Below are 17,003 nucleotides of genomic sequence, written 5' to 3'. Positions count from 1 at the left end.
TTAGTGCACCAGCTTTATTTGTGTAAATATCTACACTCTTTAATGCACTTGGGATTACAATCAGCCAGTTCAGTCAATAAGATAGAAATTACAAAATGCCATATCAACAACGTCTAAACGTTACATTTTACACTCTTGAGTTAAAAAAGAAAAAAAAAAAAGATTGTTTAAGAGTATAATTGTAAAGGAGACACGGTAGTAAAAGTAGACTTTACTTAGTTTTGGCGTTAACATGGAATGCACTGACGGTATCAGAAAAAGACAGCGAACGCAGCAGCCTTGAATCAAAGTGATGTTTCTCAACAATCCAAGAGCTGAAGGCAAGAGTCGACAGCGAGTATGTGGAACTTGTCAATACAAGGCACTGTGGAATTTCACTCCAAGCAGGTCCTACTTATCAAAATACACATTTTACATTTCATCGGCCACTGGGGAGGACACTTGAGAGAGGACGCTGAACACAGATTCCTAGTTGTTGAAAATGTAAAGAGTTGATAGATTTACTTTCATAACTAACACATGCAGAGTCGAGCATGAGAAAACTGAAAAACGACACATTCAAAAAACTATTACTCAATAGAGGAGTTGTGTTCTTGGCACAGGGGATAGAGGTGGTTCTACCTGTAGCGCTTGACAAATATCTACAAAAGATTTGAGATGCTCGTTTGGTTTTCCCAGACAAACAGGCAGTGAATGGTAGTTAATGATAGTTCAACCTGTCATGTCGTATTACAGAATCATGACACTTTTAAGACACGGAAAGTTCTGGCAGGGAACCTCCAACAGTTATAACTTTGGTATGACCACAAACATAAGAAAAATGTCCAGCATTTGTAAATACTATACACGTTAGCTCAGTTGAAAACAATAGTGACAAAAATGGTTCAACATGTGACTATTCAGCCTTTTTCTAAGGCCACTGGAATAAATAGAACTAGTTTATGAGAACTGTGACTCAGTCGTTGCTTGGGACCTCATGTCTGCAGGATTCATGCTCAACTACATTTGTGACATATATGTCAGACCTGGCCTTACTGGAGGAATGGGCATCCGGTTTTGCCCGTCAGCTAGTGTGTCACCTATAATGATTGTTTTAACATCTGGACAGGCTGGATTTGACATTTTTAGAGGCATTCATGTTGTTAACACTGGGGTTAGTCTGAGAATGCAGTAACAGTCAAAAGTCTTCAGATAGTCCTCTGGGATGAAACAGTCTCAGGCTCTCCACTGCAGGAACAACACATCTGTGCGCCCCAGCAGCTTGGGGGTCGCTGCATGTTCTGGGAGGCCTCCAGTTCATGATGGTCCACTCTGGAAATGTGTGATTGCAGGTATTTTCCGATGGTATTTTCTAGTGATTAAATGTCTCTGCCTCATTGCAGTGGATTATCAAACACAGAATCTGGTAGGACAGAGATCGTCAGCTTCTTCTCTGGCCAACTGTACTCCTTTGGTAACTTTGTCTATACAAAGAGAAAGGGTACATGAGTTTAAACAGGCAAGCAGTTGAACAAAACAAAACTGAAAACAAAAGTTAAACAGGGGCTTTTACTTACCTCCTCACGAGTGTTCAGTTCCTGTAAATCGCCAAGCATTTGCTCTACAAACTCTTCGGTCAACAGTATCTAGACAGGGAAAACAGAAATTCCAATATATGCATTCAATATGCAAGTGCTACATGGAAACTGTGAGTTTCTGTGTGTGCGTGTGCGTGTGCGTGTGTGTACCTGAAGCCAGGGGCCGTGGGCTGCATATGGATGCTCTTCAGTAGCAAAAGCTCCTTCAACTCCCGTAGACACAAACGTTATGGCTGTGTCTCCATTGATACTTTTGTAAGTGAAATGTCTTCCATGGAGCAACCGACCCCTACAAAGGGTTGAATACAGCACACTATGAGCCACAAAGGGTAATTACAAGTGCATGAGGATGTAATATCAGTTATTTTGGCCATAACAGAATATTTCTCGTTCCATATGAAAACTACTAGCAAGCTTTTGAAAACGTTTAAAGAGTTCTCTGTTGCAAAGGCAATATAAGAACAAATATGCTTCTATATTATTATCATCAGAATTAAAATTCATGATCAATCTTTCCACATTTGATTTTATAGACTTAATTTTCCATCAAATAAAAATGTATTATTAAATATTATAAAGTAAAATAAAACAAAACGTATAACAAATTCCCCTAAATTACAATGAAAATTGCGACACATACCAATTCATACAACACATATTCTGTCGTACTTTAGTATGACAGACACATCTTCAGTAAGGTCTAGTTGGGTCTGTTGCATGGTGTGAAACTATCATTTAATTCCACATCTTTTTGGGATAATAAAAGTTTCAAGTGGAAAACATTTGCAAATGTAAGTAACATTAGTCATAGTCACACTCAATGCCAATATCACATAATCATCCCTTTACACCGTTTTCTCACTCTTAACTCTCCACACGTCTTTCCCTCTCTCACACAAACCTCTTTGTCTCCTGCGTGTGCAGAGCAAAATTTTGAAAAATAACAGTTTGTGTTGTTTAGTTATCGCTTAGTTTATATTTGGTCTGAAAAAACACATTTCAAATAACATCTAAATAATCTTCCAGATAGAGACGAACACCAAGCCCAGGTGGTTATCAGCCACATGTGTCAATTCCACAAGATAAGGAGAATATAAAAAAAAAAACACGTGCCTGTGTATGAGCTGTTGCCTCTAGTGATTCAATCATCAATATCAGTCAATGATATACAGTCGACCCAGAATCCAATAATAGATGCATAATGTTCTTATTCATGTGACAGGTTATATTTAGTCTGAACTTTTACTTTCTTAAAAATAGCACTGGACATTTTAATAATTATCCAGCATCGTAATTTTACTGGTGTTTTTGTTCTCGTGTTTATTTAAACTCTGTTTGGTCTTTTATTTGGTCTATTTCCTGCAGAGATTCCAAAGCTGTAGATGTTGTATGTGGGTGCAGGAGAACGGTGTCGTACCGCAGGCAGAGGGGCAGCAGTGTGCCTGCCTCTTGGTTGAATTTCAGATGGACGCTCTCCAACTGACGTGTTCGGACCAACTCATGTGGAACGATGGCCGCCGAACTCTCACTCTCCAAACTGTCCTTCCGACTCCTGAGAAACAGACGAAGAAGAGAAAAGAAAGGTAGAAGGAAAATTAAAGTGAGGAAGTCTGAAATAGTACATTCAGCAATTATAGGATGAGTGTCTGTGGAAAAACAGCTACTGTGAAGGAAACTGCCGCTCCTTGGACTGTGTCCGTGAAGCGTTACTTGACTCTGCAGAAGACGCAAACACTTCCCGAGAAAAATAGCAACAGGATAGTGACAAACCACAACATCATGCTGGTAGCTAAGAAACAAAGCTGGTAACAGTTCAAATGTCAAATGCTCTGAGTCACTGCACATGGTGGAGGGAGTTATCCTGGTGCAACCTCTGTGCTGAGCTGAACCCATGTTAGTGTGTGTGTTGGTGTGTGGGAGGAACACTTACTGGGGCCTCTCATGGCTCTGTCTCTGGCTGCTGATTGGTGGTAGTGCTGCCTTACTATTAAACTCCAGTCCTTTTCTCAGGGTCTCCCTGATCTGCTCTGTGTCTGTCAACACACAAAGATCAGCGTGGAATTATCCCACCATGCATTCCTGACAGCACGCGGAGAGAATGGTTAAGCATTCTTGGGTCTGCTCAGTCTTAATTAGAGGATCTACTCTTTTCTTTCCTTTGGGACTTGGCAAACCTTTGTCGGAGAGCCTGCGTGGCTGTGATCCTATGCAGATGGATCGGCTGTCCTCCTCGTCCTCTGGCGGTCGACTCAGATCGTCCCACACACACTTGGCGCTGACCCCACTTAGGTTAGAGCCCTCTGACTCGATTCCCTGGTCCACTCTCTCCTGCTTAGAAGAGCAAGAAATATACGCAATCATTAACACTAACTCAAATAAAACGCACCTAAGCTAAACATATTCAGAAATACGTGGACACTGCACAATGATGTACCAACAGGGGGCACTAAATACAGCGAAAGAGCAAAAATAATGGACAAGTTGTTGTCAAACAGGGGTGGGGAACCCATCAAGGGCCATTTCATAAAATTACTCTTTGTATTTCTACTAGTTCTGCTATTTCACTTTTTTGTATGTAGTTATGTAGTGCATGTAGCTAGCAGCTGTGGAGTATAATAAATAATAAAGCCATACTTGTAGGTGTGGATCAATGTCAAAAATGGTCTCCCCTCTCCTCATATCTGTGATTAGCCAAGGGCCACCAGCTCTGTACACAGGGAAATCATTAGCATTAGTCCAGCACAACATTAACCACAGGTTAAACACACAGACAGTTAATAAATTAAACAGTAACTACATTCTTCAATCTGCTGCTCATAATGTGTTGACCGAACTCCGGTATTTTTCAGTGGCACCGATGATAGTCTTTCAATTTCAGTTCAACGACACAAATGCATCTACAAAAGCCACATAACGACTTGAAACATTAAAGCCAATCTAAATGATGAGTTTCTCTCTTTGTGACATTTATACAGACGTAGCAATCCTAAATTATGAAACAACCCTAACCTATCATTTCAGTTGTGAAACAAAAATAAGCAAAAACCAAACCATTGAGAAATAGCATAGTCTTTTATGTAAAATACGACTTAAAAACCTAAAACAAGTCTCTAATCTATCCAAGCCAACACAGGTCCACTCACACTCGGACTCCACGCATCAGTTCCAGAATCCCTTGGCCGTTCCACTGTTGGGCCGCCTGTAGCTCCTCTGTACACACACCCACAATCTGAACGAGACAAAGAAAGAGCATGAGGAGTGTGGTCTTCAATCATCTTAGTTTCTAAGTCCTTCTTACAACCGCTACTTACAACCTATCATACTGACTTCAACTCTCTCTTGTTGGGCAGCAGCAATGATACGTAGACATCCTCTTTGTGTAAGTGTGTGTAAAGCTCTGCCCCCCAGAGTCACCATTAAAGAGAATTAAAGTGCAGGAGAGCCAGGAAGTGTTTGATTGAGTGTGTGTGTGTGTCAGTAACAGTAAAAACACATGCCAGCAAACCAGATATTGGTCCTCGAGGACAACACCACATTTGTTTTTTGGATATCAAAAGTAATCTTACACATTTGCTTTTAATTTCTTTTCTGGGGGAAGAAGACTGGTGACATCAGTCTTAGTTCTCTCTAGTTAATTTTCTCTACTTAGAGGGGGAGATGCACACACACCGATGAGATGTTCTGTTAGGTTGCATGTTTTTTTCGAATACCAGCCATGTACATATGTAAGTTTGGTAACCATCAGTTTTTAAATCGTGGTATTGGGAAAAAAATGGTGTACAGCCGTATCCCTAATAATTATTGAACTTACTTTTCTTAAACTTAAAGAACAAATACAAACACTGTTGGGCTTCCAAGATTTATTTATCTACTGAACAATAAAATATAACTTTTAACTAATTTGCTCAAAGGTTTTTCCTACATTGTTAAATTATTAACTAAATTTTAATAAAAGTATGTGTCCTGAATTAACATCATTGATATTATGATATCAGGTTACTACAGTAATGTCCCAAAAGTGCATTATGTAAAGCTATTTATACATATTTTGAACTCACCTGGAGAAAGCTCACTGTGCCAAAAGGTGTTTGAATTGGTTGTATCTGTGGGTCGTCTGTGAGCAACATGTGCTGGATACGAGATTCACTGTTGTCCAGTGGATTGTGCCACGATACATGGTCGCCACTACAAAATGTGTTTTCTGGAGAAGAAAGATTAAAAAGGAAATATAAATTTTAAAGGATGAAAAGGGATGCTGTTTTAATGTGTCTACAATAAGTAAAGCAGCCGTAAGAAGTATTCACTTACTACTTCTTTTAATAGTTTGATAACACAGAGTTGCTGAGGGAAACGTGCAGGAACAGCAAAAGAGGGGACACAGATCGGTGAGAGAATGCAAGTGAGCGAGAGAAATCAAGCCCCAAATGCCATATGAAGAACATAAAAACTACACTTCAATCTGAGGAATCTGCTTGGGAGGTAACATCCACCCAGTCTAGATTTACTGTAGGAGAAAAGTGAGGGGGAAGATGGCCAGGAATCAGCATTCATTTAGCTCAAGGGCCCAGCCCACCCACGCGCAAATTGACCCCAGCTGGAGAGAAGAGAAGGGTTGGAGAGGAGAGGAGAGAGAATAGCCTTCTTCTCTTTCTGCGTGGCTTTTAAATGCCCCCTCTGTTCTCAACCATTGTGAACATTATATACACAACTGAAGTATTTAAAGAATGTAGCAGAATAGTGTATACTTATTTATCTTCCTCATGATACACATTCGCACACAACAACAATGATCTTATTTGTCATGTCATCCATTAAAAAAACAAGCCTTGCTTAATGCTTAAGGAAAAAATTTGAAAATAGACCTCCCCTAAAAACAGAGCGCTCCAACAAACACAAATAGTGTATTCAAAACTTGTATCAGTGGAATTATACACTACCTTTACAAAGAATACATTCGGAAATTGTTATATCAAAACCAGCGCAGATAAATCATTTACTAAACTATTAACAAACTTTGACTAAATGATTAACACAAATCAAAAGGTGTCCAAGCGAAGTCTGAAGAATGAGGAGCTGTACAAATGTCTTTCATAACCCTTTGAGTTTTATTAATTAAAACCTTAATAGGTTCCTTCTTAAAATGTCTAAAAGAGTATAAAGGGATAAATGACATTTCCAGAGGCCAAATTCATGTCTCAAAACTGCTTGTTCAGTTAGATCAATGGTTAAAAATGAAACTAAAACCAAATCTTTGTTTTTTTTAATGTAATAAAATAGCACCCTTCTTCATATTTGTTGCTGGCCATAATTAAGTTGTTACAATTAATTAATAGATTTCTTTAAATATTGCGTATGAGATTAAATGATGGGATCTTGGTGTTTAATCCAAGCATTGGTAGAAAACATAAATACCACTCTGTGTTGTGCTCTTACCTGACTGGAACACGTAGCGAGCCAAGCCTTGCATGAGTTCAGCTGGCCAGGTCGGGGGTGCCGTCTCTCCAACTTCTCTTTTGAGCCTAAAGGTGAGCTCAAAGCCAAACCCGCTGGGTCCATCTGCCGCTGTGAATCTGACACACACACACACACACACACACACACACACACACACACACACACACACACACACACTCTTTTATATACATGGGGATTGTGATAGTCCCACTGCTTGAAAAGATCAACACACTGAACATGCTGTGAACGAATAACAACAAGAGAGGGTCATAGAGGTCCAGTGTTAGTTAGAAGTTCATGGTATGTTAACGAATTCTGACTTAGGCAATATAATGTCCCAATGTCCACAGTTTTTCACAATGTATAATGAATTCAATGAAAAGGATCCCTGAAGCTGTCTGAGCAACAGGTAGTGGAGTATTTGCAGCAGAGTACTCACTCGTGGACCCTGTTGTCCCCGTACAGGTCACTCAGTCCAAAGCTGACATAGTGCCAGTGCTCCTGGATGTCCTGAGCTGAACAGCCCGAGTTCCTGTACATACTGATGTAGTCTAACGGGTCAGGTCCCCCTAACCTGTGAGGAGCAAGACAGGAAAACCATCAGCCGGACCAAAGATCAACGTGTTTTACTGTTTCTGCACTCACACCTCAGTACACATGATGTACAGATCTGCGATTGATCAAGGAGGCATACACTTTTACACAACTAGTAAGTACACTCATATTAAGTTGTTATGACGCTGGTGCTGGGCCCCCCGACCCCAGAAAACGATGTGGCTCCTGCCTTTATTTGGCTGAAACGTTAGCAAGGCGGCTAAGCTAACAGTTGGCTAAACGTTTAGCCATTACTACAAAAACTAGTTCCCCTAACTCCTCAGCGACAGAAATGGCGGACTAGCAACAACTTGGGCTGTACCTACCAGTATTTGACGATGGCTGTTACTTGGAGCGGGTTCGCTTGCTCGGGGTAAAGTCGCCGGCACTCCCCGTAGATAGCCTGCAGTCCGGGGGGAAACAGCGGCACCAGCCCGTGGGCTGGAGCACCACTGGTAGGCCGTGCCTCATCCATGCCACGGTCTCGAACAAATCCGCTTATTCTCTTTAAAAACACCGCGGAGGCAGCGATCTTCCGCTGTCCGCTCCCAGTCAAAACTAGCAGGAGAGGGAATCAAACCATGCGGGCTCCACGGTGGCGCTGCCGCCGGACGGTAAACAACTTTAACTTAGCTCGTTGTGCTTCACTCTGCAGGAGCCAGCCTGTTGCTCATCCTCTACAAAACCCACCCACCCACTACCATTGGTTGGACGGAGCTTATTGCGTCACTGACCGACGGCTCCTGTCAGCCAATGAACAAGGAAGCTAAGGTTTGTGTGAATTTCTAGATCATTCTGATTGGCCCACACGCTGTCAATCAAACAGAAGGCGGATGTAATTCCAGAGTCGCGACTTGTGAGATTTTCTGGAGCCAGATGGAACTTCAAAGAAAAGATCGAGTAGCCAAAGTAGTTGTTGAAGAAGTATTTAAAGTATCTAATTAATTATAATTAACACAACGTAATGTAAAAAATACGCTAAAAGTCCTGTATTACATGTTTTCTACTTCAATTGTAAGTATCAGGCCTATTTTACCAGCAACTAATTTCTACCACTGCAATCAAAATCATATTTTTGTAGATTTTCTATCAAGTAATTATTTTGTCATATTTGTCATAGTTTCATAAACTCGTGTTTTCATGAACGTGTGAACAACTATTAGTGTCGCAAGTTGCAAGTAAACATATCTTCAAAAAGTGTTGCAAGGGCCTAACCTCCGCATAAAGTGAATAACATTTCATATAGAGTGAAAGATTGTAATCAAACTCTGCTTGAGAATCATTATTACTTAATGTGATAGCCAAGAAGCCAATGTAACATTATGAGTTACTTAATTATTTATATATAGTAGTCTTACATTATATCATAGAGATGTACACATTAGAACATCTTTAATGTTGGCATTTGAGTATATTCATCAAACATAAGGAGGATTTATTTTCATCCGTTTTCCTGCTGCCTGGATACTGTAATAATTGGGTCACATTGCAAAGGCCTTATTGTATCCCACATGAGTGTTTTTCAAAGAATTTATTACGGACAAATTGAATATGAGTCAGCAGACCCTTATCATGAGATTTAAAAAGGTAAGGACCTTCAGGGTGGATCTTTTAATCATTACTTCCCTGATAAGAGATAACATGGCATGTCATGGCATCTTTCACAAGTGGAGCACAGCATGTAATCACACCCTTTTTTTTATTAGCCTATGGTTTTGTGCATGGAAAGGATAATTTAATCCTAACAGTCAGGCATCAGGGTGTCTTCATAACTGGATTTTCTTACACATATTACTTTCTTATATACTAGAACAGGGCAATGGTTCAATACAAGCTTTTTTGGCTTTACCAAATAATTAGCATTCAACCATGATGGTGAAGAATTTAACCACTATGGGCCTCCTCCAGTGCTATACTTTAACCCATGTCGTAGTAGTGTATAAACTGAATAAACCAAAGCACCTTTGTCCTCGTGGCTGCAGTCCCAGAACGGGGTTTGGACTGAGGGCAAACAGTGTTAGGGTAGATTGGACAGAGTCTAATCCAGTTGTAGAGCTAACAGAGGGGGACAGGAGGGTCCTGGGTACATTACACAAATGACTTTTTACCTGTGGTGTCACAGGTACCTCAAAATAACTGCTTTTAACCAGAGATATATTCTCATAAAAGTCCTTATAACAACATTTAAAAGTTGATGTAGCTTGGAATTTTGTCAGATTACCATTATGTTTTAAAAGGAAAGGATGATGATTTTCATATTTGATCATATATTGTTTATAGATAACCCAACAACTTGCCGTCACCATGGCTAAGGATGTTATGAAACTACATAAAGATGAGATGTGCATGTGGCTTCAGTATGTAGCATGGTAGCTTCTATTTCTTGCTGCAATGTTAATGTAGCAACATTTAAAATAAAATGTGAAAGTTAATCAATTACAGAGGAACAAAATTATTTTGATTAGCTTTATTAACAACATACAACATGATTAACATGAACGTTGACAAACTTACTGCCAAATAGTAATATTATAAACAATTTCAATTTAACTTATCATGCGTCATTTGAACACAACAATGAAGTGAACAATCCGTGATGCCGTGCAGTTAGGCTGACAAACCAGTACCCTACCAAAAGAACTAAGCCCATAGATGACACCTGAAGATGCCCCCATCTATGGAATTCAGTTCTCATAGTAGAGCACTTATCAATATGTGGTCCCCGGGAAACTCTTAATCCAAAAATATCTTAATCTCTTGAACACAACCCATCGTTCATTTAGTGTATATTTCTCAACTCAGCTCTTTGTCTATGTAATAATGGAACAATACACAATTAAAGTAATCTATATAAAATAAGGAAACATAAAATCTATGGTGATTAAAAACAAATGCGGGTTAAAGATATATGATGCGTAACTGATGAAACCATCCCTATTTCTCAAGAAATTCAGATGATGAGATGATGTCATCAGCACTACTTTTTTCTATCTTAAGATGATTGAGCAGAAGGCCATTACTAACTACAGCGGATATTTCAATTAAAAAAAATCTACATTTTCTGAAATTGGCTACAAATTGAGAGGCGTTTTATTCTATGTGAAACAAAACTAATGTGGAAAAACAAACCTCCAGACTGCAGTTGTGATTTGTGGATCCAGCTCTGTGGTTATAGAAAGAGTCTGAGGAGGGTTTCTCGGGGTCATCTGAGGAGCTCCACGGTCTTCTTAATCCAAGTATTCCTGGAAATGCTTCACAACCACTGAAATGAAAGTCTGTCCACCAGGCTGATGCAAGCAGCACTGAAGCAGATCATGGTGCTGATAGTGCTCTGATCAAGGCATGAAATGAGTCACCAGTTATCACAGTACACTCCCAGGAAAAGAACTTTGGGACGTGTAATTGCTGAAATACTTTTAGTCAACGAATCGCCCCCAAGCCCTCCTAAGTTTGATATTAACCAACATCCACTGAATTACAGGATCTCTACGGTCTTCTCAGATAAAAAACCCTCATTCAAGGTCTCTTATCGTGACAGTATATACATATATATACATAGAGAGGGAGAGAGAAAGAGGGAGAGAGAGAGAGAGAGAGGGAGAGATACTTCCTCAATGTTATCTCAGTCACTGGTTGACTCAGTTGGAGAGTACATTCTTTTAGGACACATGCAATTCAGGACAATGAACTTTCTGATGAAGGCCACACCTGAACACATTCAGGAAACTATCTTTCCGGCCGTTGGAATTGGAAACAACCAGTTCTACAGACTCTTGCTTACGAGAATGAGGACATTAGCCATGTATTTCAGCCTGCACTGAATTAAACAGCAGACTGGCAGACACCAAAAAAAATCACATCTTAAAACAAGTTAAAAATGTATAAATTGTAGTTTTGTGTCAGCATATCAGACAATTTAGTAATTATTTACATCAATAATTTCAAAAATGTCAGCATGATTTGACCAGTTTGAGAGAGTTCCCGCCTATATACATACCCTTGTCATTCATTTAAGAGTTTCCAGATCTTGGATTTACCACTCATCCATTTCATCATAAAGGCCTCCTAGGTCTGTGCTGTAGCGGATTCAAACTTTAAACACACCTCAGCAGTCCCATCTCAGCAAAAACGCAGTTTCAGTGTTGAATCAGAAGAATCAATCTTTCCAAGCTGAATGAAGACACCCCTCCCCAGTTCACCTGCATGTTCAGCTCACTGTCCTATGTCCTCCAGCTCCCGGGTAAGGATACAGCACACTGTCTGACATTCAGAGCAAAAGAACCTTAAATACCAGCACCTTTCATATCGCCCATCAGCCTCCCTCCCTCCTCTGTTTTTTATGCACTCCCTCTGTACGGTAAGCCCGAGTGTCACTTCCCAGTAACAAGGAAACAGTGGGAGTGAGCAGCACACCCCCTCACAATGAATCAACACATAATAGTTTCTGAGGAAAACCATCTGACTGGCCCTGCCCCCTGTTCCCATAAAGTAAGTGGGGGAAAGGCTGCGTCTTCTCGAAGAATCAGGAATTCCCCTACAGGCCATGAACAGCTGTCGAGATGAGAGGCGATGACGAAGCAGACACATTGGAAGTTTGCCGGGCGAGCATATGCAAACAGAAACTGTGTTAGGTGCTTTGTATGTACCCAACAGTGAAATAAGTAACACTTAACAGTATATTTACATAACCTGTAACAGGAAATTCTGTCCCCACGCTGCGGGTGTTGAAATGTAGAGTCATGTTTGAGCTGGTGACAGTGTTTCCTAGAAAACTGTTTTATCTTTGTTAAATAATATTTATCAAAAGGGCACCACTTGCGTCATGGGCACATTTAGGAGGAGACTGATTAATAAGAATATTTTTTGTGGTTGCAGTCGTCATTACTCAGGTCTGATAAGAGTGTTTTATCGTAAACAAAACCTTCCTAAAATAACTTTATTTGTCCTGTGTTCATAGTCCAACGTGACAGGGATGTGACACTGATCTTGTTCACTCACATGGACGTGGCAGGACTGGGTCAGCAGGGTAAAACCACTGCTTTTAAACAAGGCAGCACACAGTAATATTCAAACAATTTAACTGTTCGGTGACCACATAAAAAAAACTGGATTTCCTCATTCCCTTTGACTAGTCAGTTAAAGTACAGTAAACTCCCCTGGAATTTATTCATACTTCCTCCCAAAAAATCCCAGTTAGAATAATTCAATAGATTTCCTTGAAATGGAGATTCACCACAGTGTTGGAATAATTACAGCATAGTTCTTCTGGTATGTGAATGTGCATATTTCCAGGACGTGTACATCCTCATGTCATGACTTTATGTGTTGCAACGCTTAAGATGACGTACTAAATTTAACTGTAGGTAGAAACCGAAAGGATCAAGAGGACTAAAAATAAGAAGATACAGAGACCCCATAGAGTCCCACCATTGATGTGCACTTACTCCAGAATCCACTTTCAAACTCCATCCTTGGGCTGGTGGGATAAGTTGCAATTGACATTTTGCGCCAGACTTCAGAAACAAGCCTGGCTTTCATGCTGCTGTTTGAACACTGGGGAAATCACTCGCAAAAGGTCACTGAGCCCATTTCCTTTCTTTCCTCCCTGTGCATCTAAAGACCTGTAACAGCCCCTTTCAACTGCACTTCAGTTACTAGCAGAGATATTCAAATGTCTATATAGGAAGTGAAAGAAGGTGGAGGTAACCAGAGAGATGAAACTGAATTGTTTTTATTACAGCTATTCCATGTTCTGACAATGTTGCTGTAACATAAAACATACAAGCATTAAATTGAGGACTGGAAAACAATGCTGACTGTTTTATTAAGCTCTTATTCAAATTATTAAACTCTGCAGCAATAAATCCATTATCCCATTTAGACCAAATGCAATATATGCGTGTACATACCTTTAAGACCATTTGGGTACGTCTCTCTTGCGTGGATCTCATCCACAATGCCATTGTGTAAGACATGTGCCTGATGAAAGACATAATTCGCTGAAATACTCATGGGAGGGTCGAAATGTAATTACGTTTGTTTGCGCTGTGAGCCGGCAAACAAATATTAAAGTAGACGTTACTTGTGATCCACTGACCAAGGCTCAGTCAGTAAGAGACATGTATGAGGAGGAGGACAAACAAAATGGGCTAGCTCGGCGAGTTTGCCTACTTTATTGGTTTTTCAAAACATGTTCACAAAGTTTAGGGAAAGGACAATGGTTTGCAATGAAAGCCAAATGTTTAAGCTGTCAAATGTTTTTTACTTCATGTCTCTATCTGCTTCAAAGCCTGGGAAATAGGTTTTCGTAGACATTTGCATTCCTGTCAGCTCCTCCGATTTTAGGTGGTGGATTTCAAACAATGCTTTGGTTTTAATGGGTGAACAGAACCCATAAGGTTCTCAAACACCTTATTCAAGTAGCGTTTCTTTTTTTAAAACGTAGGACTACTACGTGTCTCTGGAGTCCTTCCTCCCCCTCCCACAGGTGATCCACAGAGAAAGTCCCCCTCTGCTCCACAAATGTCTCAAACAGGTGGAGTCCGCCGCCTACACCAAAGTAGTGGGATTTGGTGGCGAGGTAGACGAGTCCATCTGGTGCCAGCAGTTTGTGGAGGGTCTCGTGGAGGCTGGGGTAGTAAGCGGTGTTGTAGATTGTCTCTGAGGTGAATATAATATCATATTTGGGTTGTGAGCTCGCCTTTAGAACCAAATCAAGAAACGTACTCCAGTCACCAGAGAAAAAACGACACTTCGATAAAAGCGGGTGCTGGGATAAGTCTATGGCTTGTTTCTTTGGAGGCGTGCTGCCATCTTTCAACGCTTCTTTCTCTTTCAATGTCTTTCGACAACTTTCTTCCTCTTGTAACTTTCCGTCGCCCCTCCCTTCTTTGTCATCTTCACTCTCTATGTCATCATCCTCCTGGCAGTTTAGTATTACATTAGGTACTGTCAGCTGTTCAATAACTGTGCTGTTATAATCCTGAAAGTGGATGTGACTGGCTCCTCTCTTCAGAGCTAGTATCCCCAACAGCCCCGCACCACAGCCCAGATCTAAAACTGCCTTCTCCCCAAATGTCTCTCCGTCTCTCTCCATGAGCTCCAGAAGGTCATAAGTGCACTCCCACACCTTCAGCCCTCCCTCGTACACACCGGAGATGAGATCAGACATCTGCTCTGAAGTATGAGAGAGGATATTCTCATCATCCTTTCGTTCCGAGGCCGTCTTCTCGAAAACTGTCTCGTTGAGGAAGTGGAGGGGAGGAAGACTTCCGATAGTGACTGTTTCAGGGACAGCGTCCACAAGGAGGAACTGAGGGTCAGCTGGTAGAAGGTGCTCTTTGGCCTCTTTTACTGGCTCTGCTGGTTTGGTATTGTCCTGGTTCTGAAAAATATATCGTGGGTTAGGGAACAAAGACTTCTCCTGTGGTTATGTACGTGCTTGACGTCTCTGTGCAAATATATGACTGTGCAACATGGGAGCTACACCGGTTTCAAGCTGACAGTACAATGGGTTGAGGCAAAAACTTTTTGGGATAATACTATCATTGTGCCTTTGGACCAACATTGGGATTTAGTAATGAAATGTGGATGTTTTAAGAATGCTGTGTGTGTGCTGCGTTTACAAAATACACACTGTCTTATTAACACAATACAAAATGAATATTAAAACCTTTACTTAACATACAATTTTACTTAGGCCTACTTTAAACTCTTAGTAACCAATAAAACTATATAAACAACAATGAATAACAATATAACAACGATAACAAGTTATGTTTGACCAGGTTTTGATAACTACATAATAAATTAGTAAAAAGGGTTCCAAATTCATATTTCAAGTAAATGAAAGTTGTGAGGTCAAACAAAATATAACCATGTAGACCTGAACTGTTACTTGCTTTAAAGCTTCTACAGACAATCTACCTTACTTTGTTATATGTATTTACTAGTTACTTCATTTCCCCATACCTCCATAACAGACCCCGACAGTATAGATACAAATGTCAAATGACTAATTTATCACATCCCTATGTACTTTGCGGTCGGACGTACAATAACAGCTCATACAGTCATACAGTCATACACCATCAATGTGGACATGATTTCCACAATGACTGTATTGACACGAAGGTGCTCTGGGATGTCAATGCCTGTCAACCTACGCTCTCTAGTGGTTAAATGAACAGGAGAATTTTCAGTGTTGACAAACAGAGATGAAATTACTCACAGGGGAAATTTATAAGATGACCTGCATATATGACGAGTGTGTGTGTGTGTGTGCGTATTAGTGAGGGGGTGCGCCCCTGTGGATTTTCTCTGTGCTCCATTTGAGAGGCGACACAAAAAGTTTTGACCAGAACACAGGTCTGTGTTTAGAGTTGGATAAAGAAAAACGTATTCTAGACTTTTGTCTAAAAAATGAATTATTAATTAATATAAGTTGAAAATACCAAAACCTACTTTATCACTGAATTTAGTAATTACTTTTATTTCTAGGGTTTTCTCACCAACACACCTGCCATATCAAGTTAATTTTACTTTGCACCATGGTTTATTTCTATACCATTAGATAGGATAAAGCTAGTTTATATATTTATAGCAGAGACCACAAAGACAATATTTATGTTGTCTACTATTCATCTCATATTTTATGCACTTATTTATGTAAAATTATATTATTATTTGGGTGGGTTTTTTTCTGCTCTCCTCATCTGACTTGTTGATTGATATTTGTCTTTGTTGGTTCTACAATCATAAAGCTGTTCCAGTGGAAAAACCCACCACAGACATACTGAGGGTCCTGTTCCTCCTCTTCCAGCCCCCAGACCTCACGAACCTATACACGCCACTGTCTGTGCAGAATTTTTCCAACTTAGCATTAGTCTGAAAACTGCGATCTGACGTCACTACCTGACAGTTTCGAGTATATTGAGTTACTCATTATTAAACTACATTAAATCACTGGACTAACATTACTTACAGTTGGAGCAGCATTGACTTTCTTGCTGTTTTGCGATTCGGGTCCACGCGCTTCGTCCGAGTTCACACTTTGTGTCGGGACGTCGAAGTTAAAACAAAATGACATGATGACAGAACACGAGTAGCTTCAGGTTGTAGCTGTTTACTTCAGTATCCACATGGCGAGCACACCGCCGAGCGAGTGAAGCTAGCACAGCCGCTATGTGGTGGAACTACAAGTCCCACAATTCCTAGAGCCAGAGTCCCCAACACCAGGTTATTAAAGTAATTCAAAATGAATAAAGGTAGACAACACAATACATTTTGTGTAGAATTAAGTGTAGATATTTATTACAATGTAAAATGAGGGTAGATAATCGAGAAACTAATCACTGATTGTTTGGAATCGTTTCCTGA

At 40.2% G+C, this 17,003-nt stretch overlaps 2 protein-coding genes across 2 annotated transcripts; both read right to left on the bottom strand.

The window, feature by feature from the left end:
- Nucleotides 1-2: 2 nt before the first annotated feature.
- sufu (suppressor of fused homolog (Drosophila)) lies at nt 3-8,309 on the bottom strand. Its single transcript, XM_035172473.2, has 12 exons — nt 7,952-8,309; nt 7,471-7,605; nt 7,011-7,147; nt 5,636-5,778; nt 4,721-4,806; nt 4,212-4,284; nt 3,752-3,908; nt 3,508-3,610; nt 2,995-3,129; nt 1,728-1,866; nt 1,557-1,625; nt 3-1,463 (listed from the first exon to the last, which is right to left on the bottom strand). The coding sequence occupies exons 1-12, from the start codon at nt 8,098-8,100 to the stop codon at nt 1,374-1,376; spliced, it is 1,416 nt and encodes a 471-aa protein (XP_035028364.1). The 5' UTR covers nt 8,101-8,309; the 3' UTR covers nt 3-1,373.
- Nucleotides 8,310-13,782: 5,473 nt separating this feature from the next.
- mettl18 (methyltransferase like 18) lies at nt 13,783-16,846 on the bottom strand. Its single transcript, XM_035172761.2, has 2 exons — nt 16,609-16,846; nt 13,783-15,009 (listed from the first exon to the last, which is right to left on the bottom strand). Exons 1-2 carry the CDS (start codon nt 16,711-16,713, stop codon nt 14,041-14,043), a joined length of 1,074 nt encoding a protein of 357 aa, XP_035028652.1. The 5' UTR covers nt 16,714-16,846; the 3' UTR covers nt 13,783-14,040.
- Between the last annotated feature and the right edge of the window lie 157 nt (nt 16,847-17,003).

The sequence above is a fragment of the Hippoglossus stenolepis genome, chromosome 12 (genome assembly GCF_022539355.2).
Source record: "Hippoglossus stenolepis isolate QCI-W04-F060 chromosome 12, HSTE1.2, whole genome shotgun sequence".
Taxonomy (NCBI): Eukaryota; Metazoa; Chordata; class Actinopteri; order Pleuronectiformes; family Pleuronectidae; genus Hippoglossus; species Hippoglossus stenolepis.
Note: the sequence above shows the minus strand (reverse complement) of the source record. Positions and strands in the feature narration are given on the sequence as shown.

Excerpts from the sequence above, each read along its gene's own strand:
- sufu (XM_035172473.2), bottom strand. The coding sequence starts at position 8,100 with ATGGATGAGGCACGGCCTACCAGTGGTGCTCCAGCCCACGGGCTGGTG. Across the intron at positions 4,807-5,635 it reads GCACAGTGAGCTTTCTCCAG|ATTGTGGGTGTGTGTACAGA; the intron begins GTGAGTTCAAAA and ends TGTCTCGTTCAG. Across the intron at positions 4,285-4,720 it reads CTGATGCGTGGAGTCCGAGT|AGCTGGTGGCCCTTGGCTAA; the intron begins GTGAGTGGACCT and ends CCCTGTGTACAG.
- mettl18 (XM_035172761.2), bottom strand. The coding sequence starts at position 16,713 with ATGTCATTTTGTTTTAACTTCGACGTCCCGACACAAAGTGTGAACTCG. Across the intron at positions 15,010-16,608 it reads AAGTCAATGCTGCTCCAACT|AACCAGGACAATACCAAACC; the intron begins GTAAGTAATGTT and ends TATATTTTTCAG.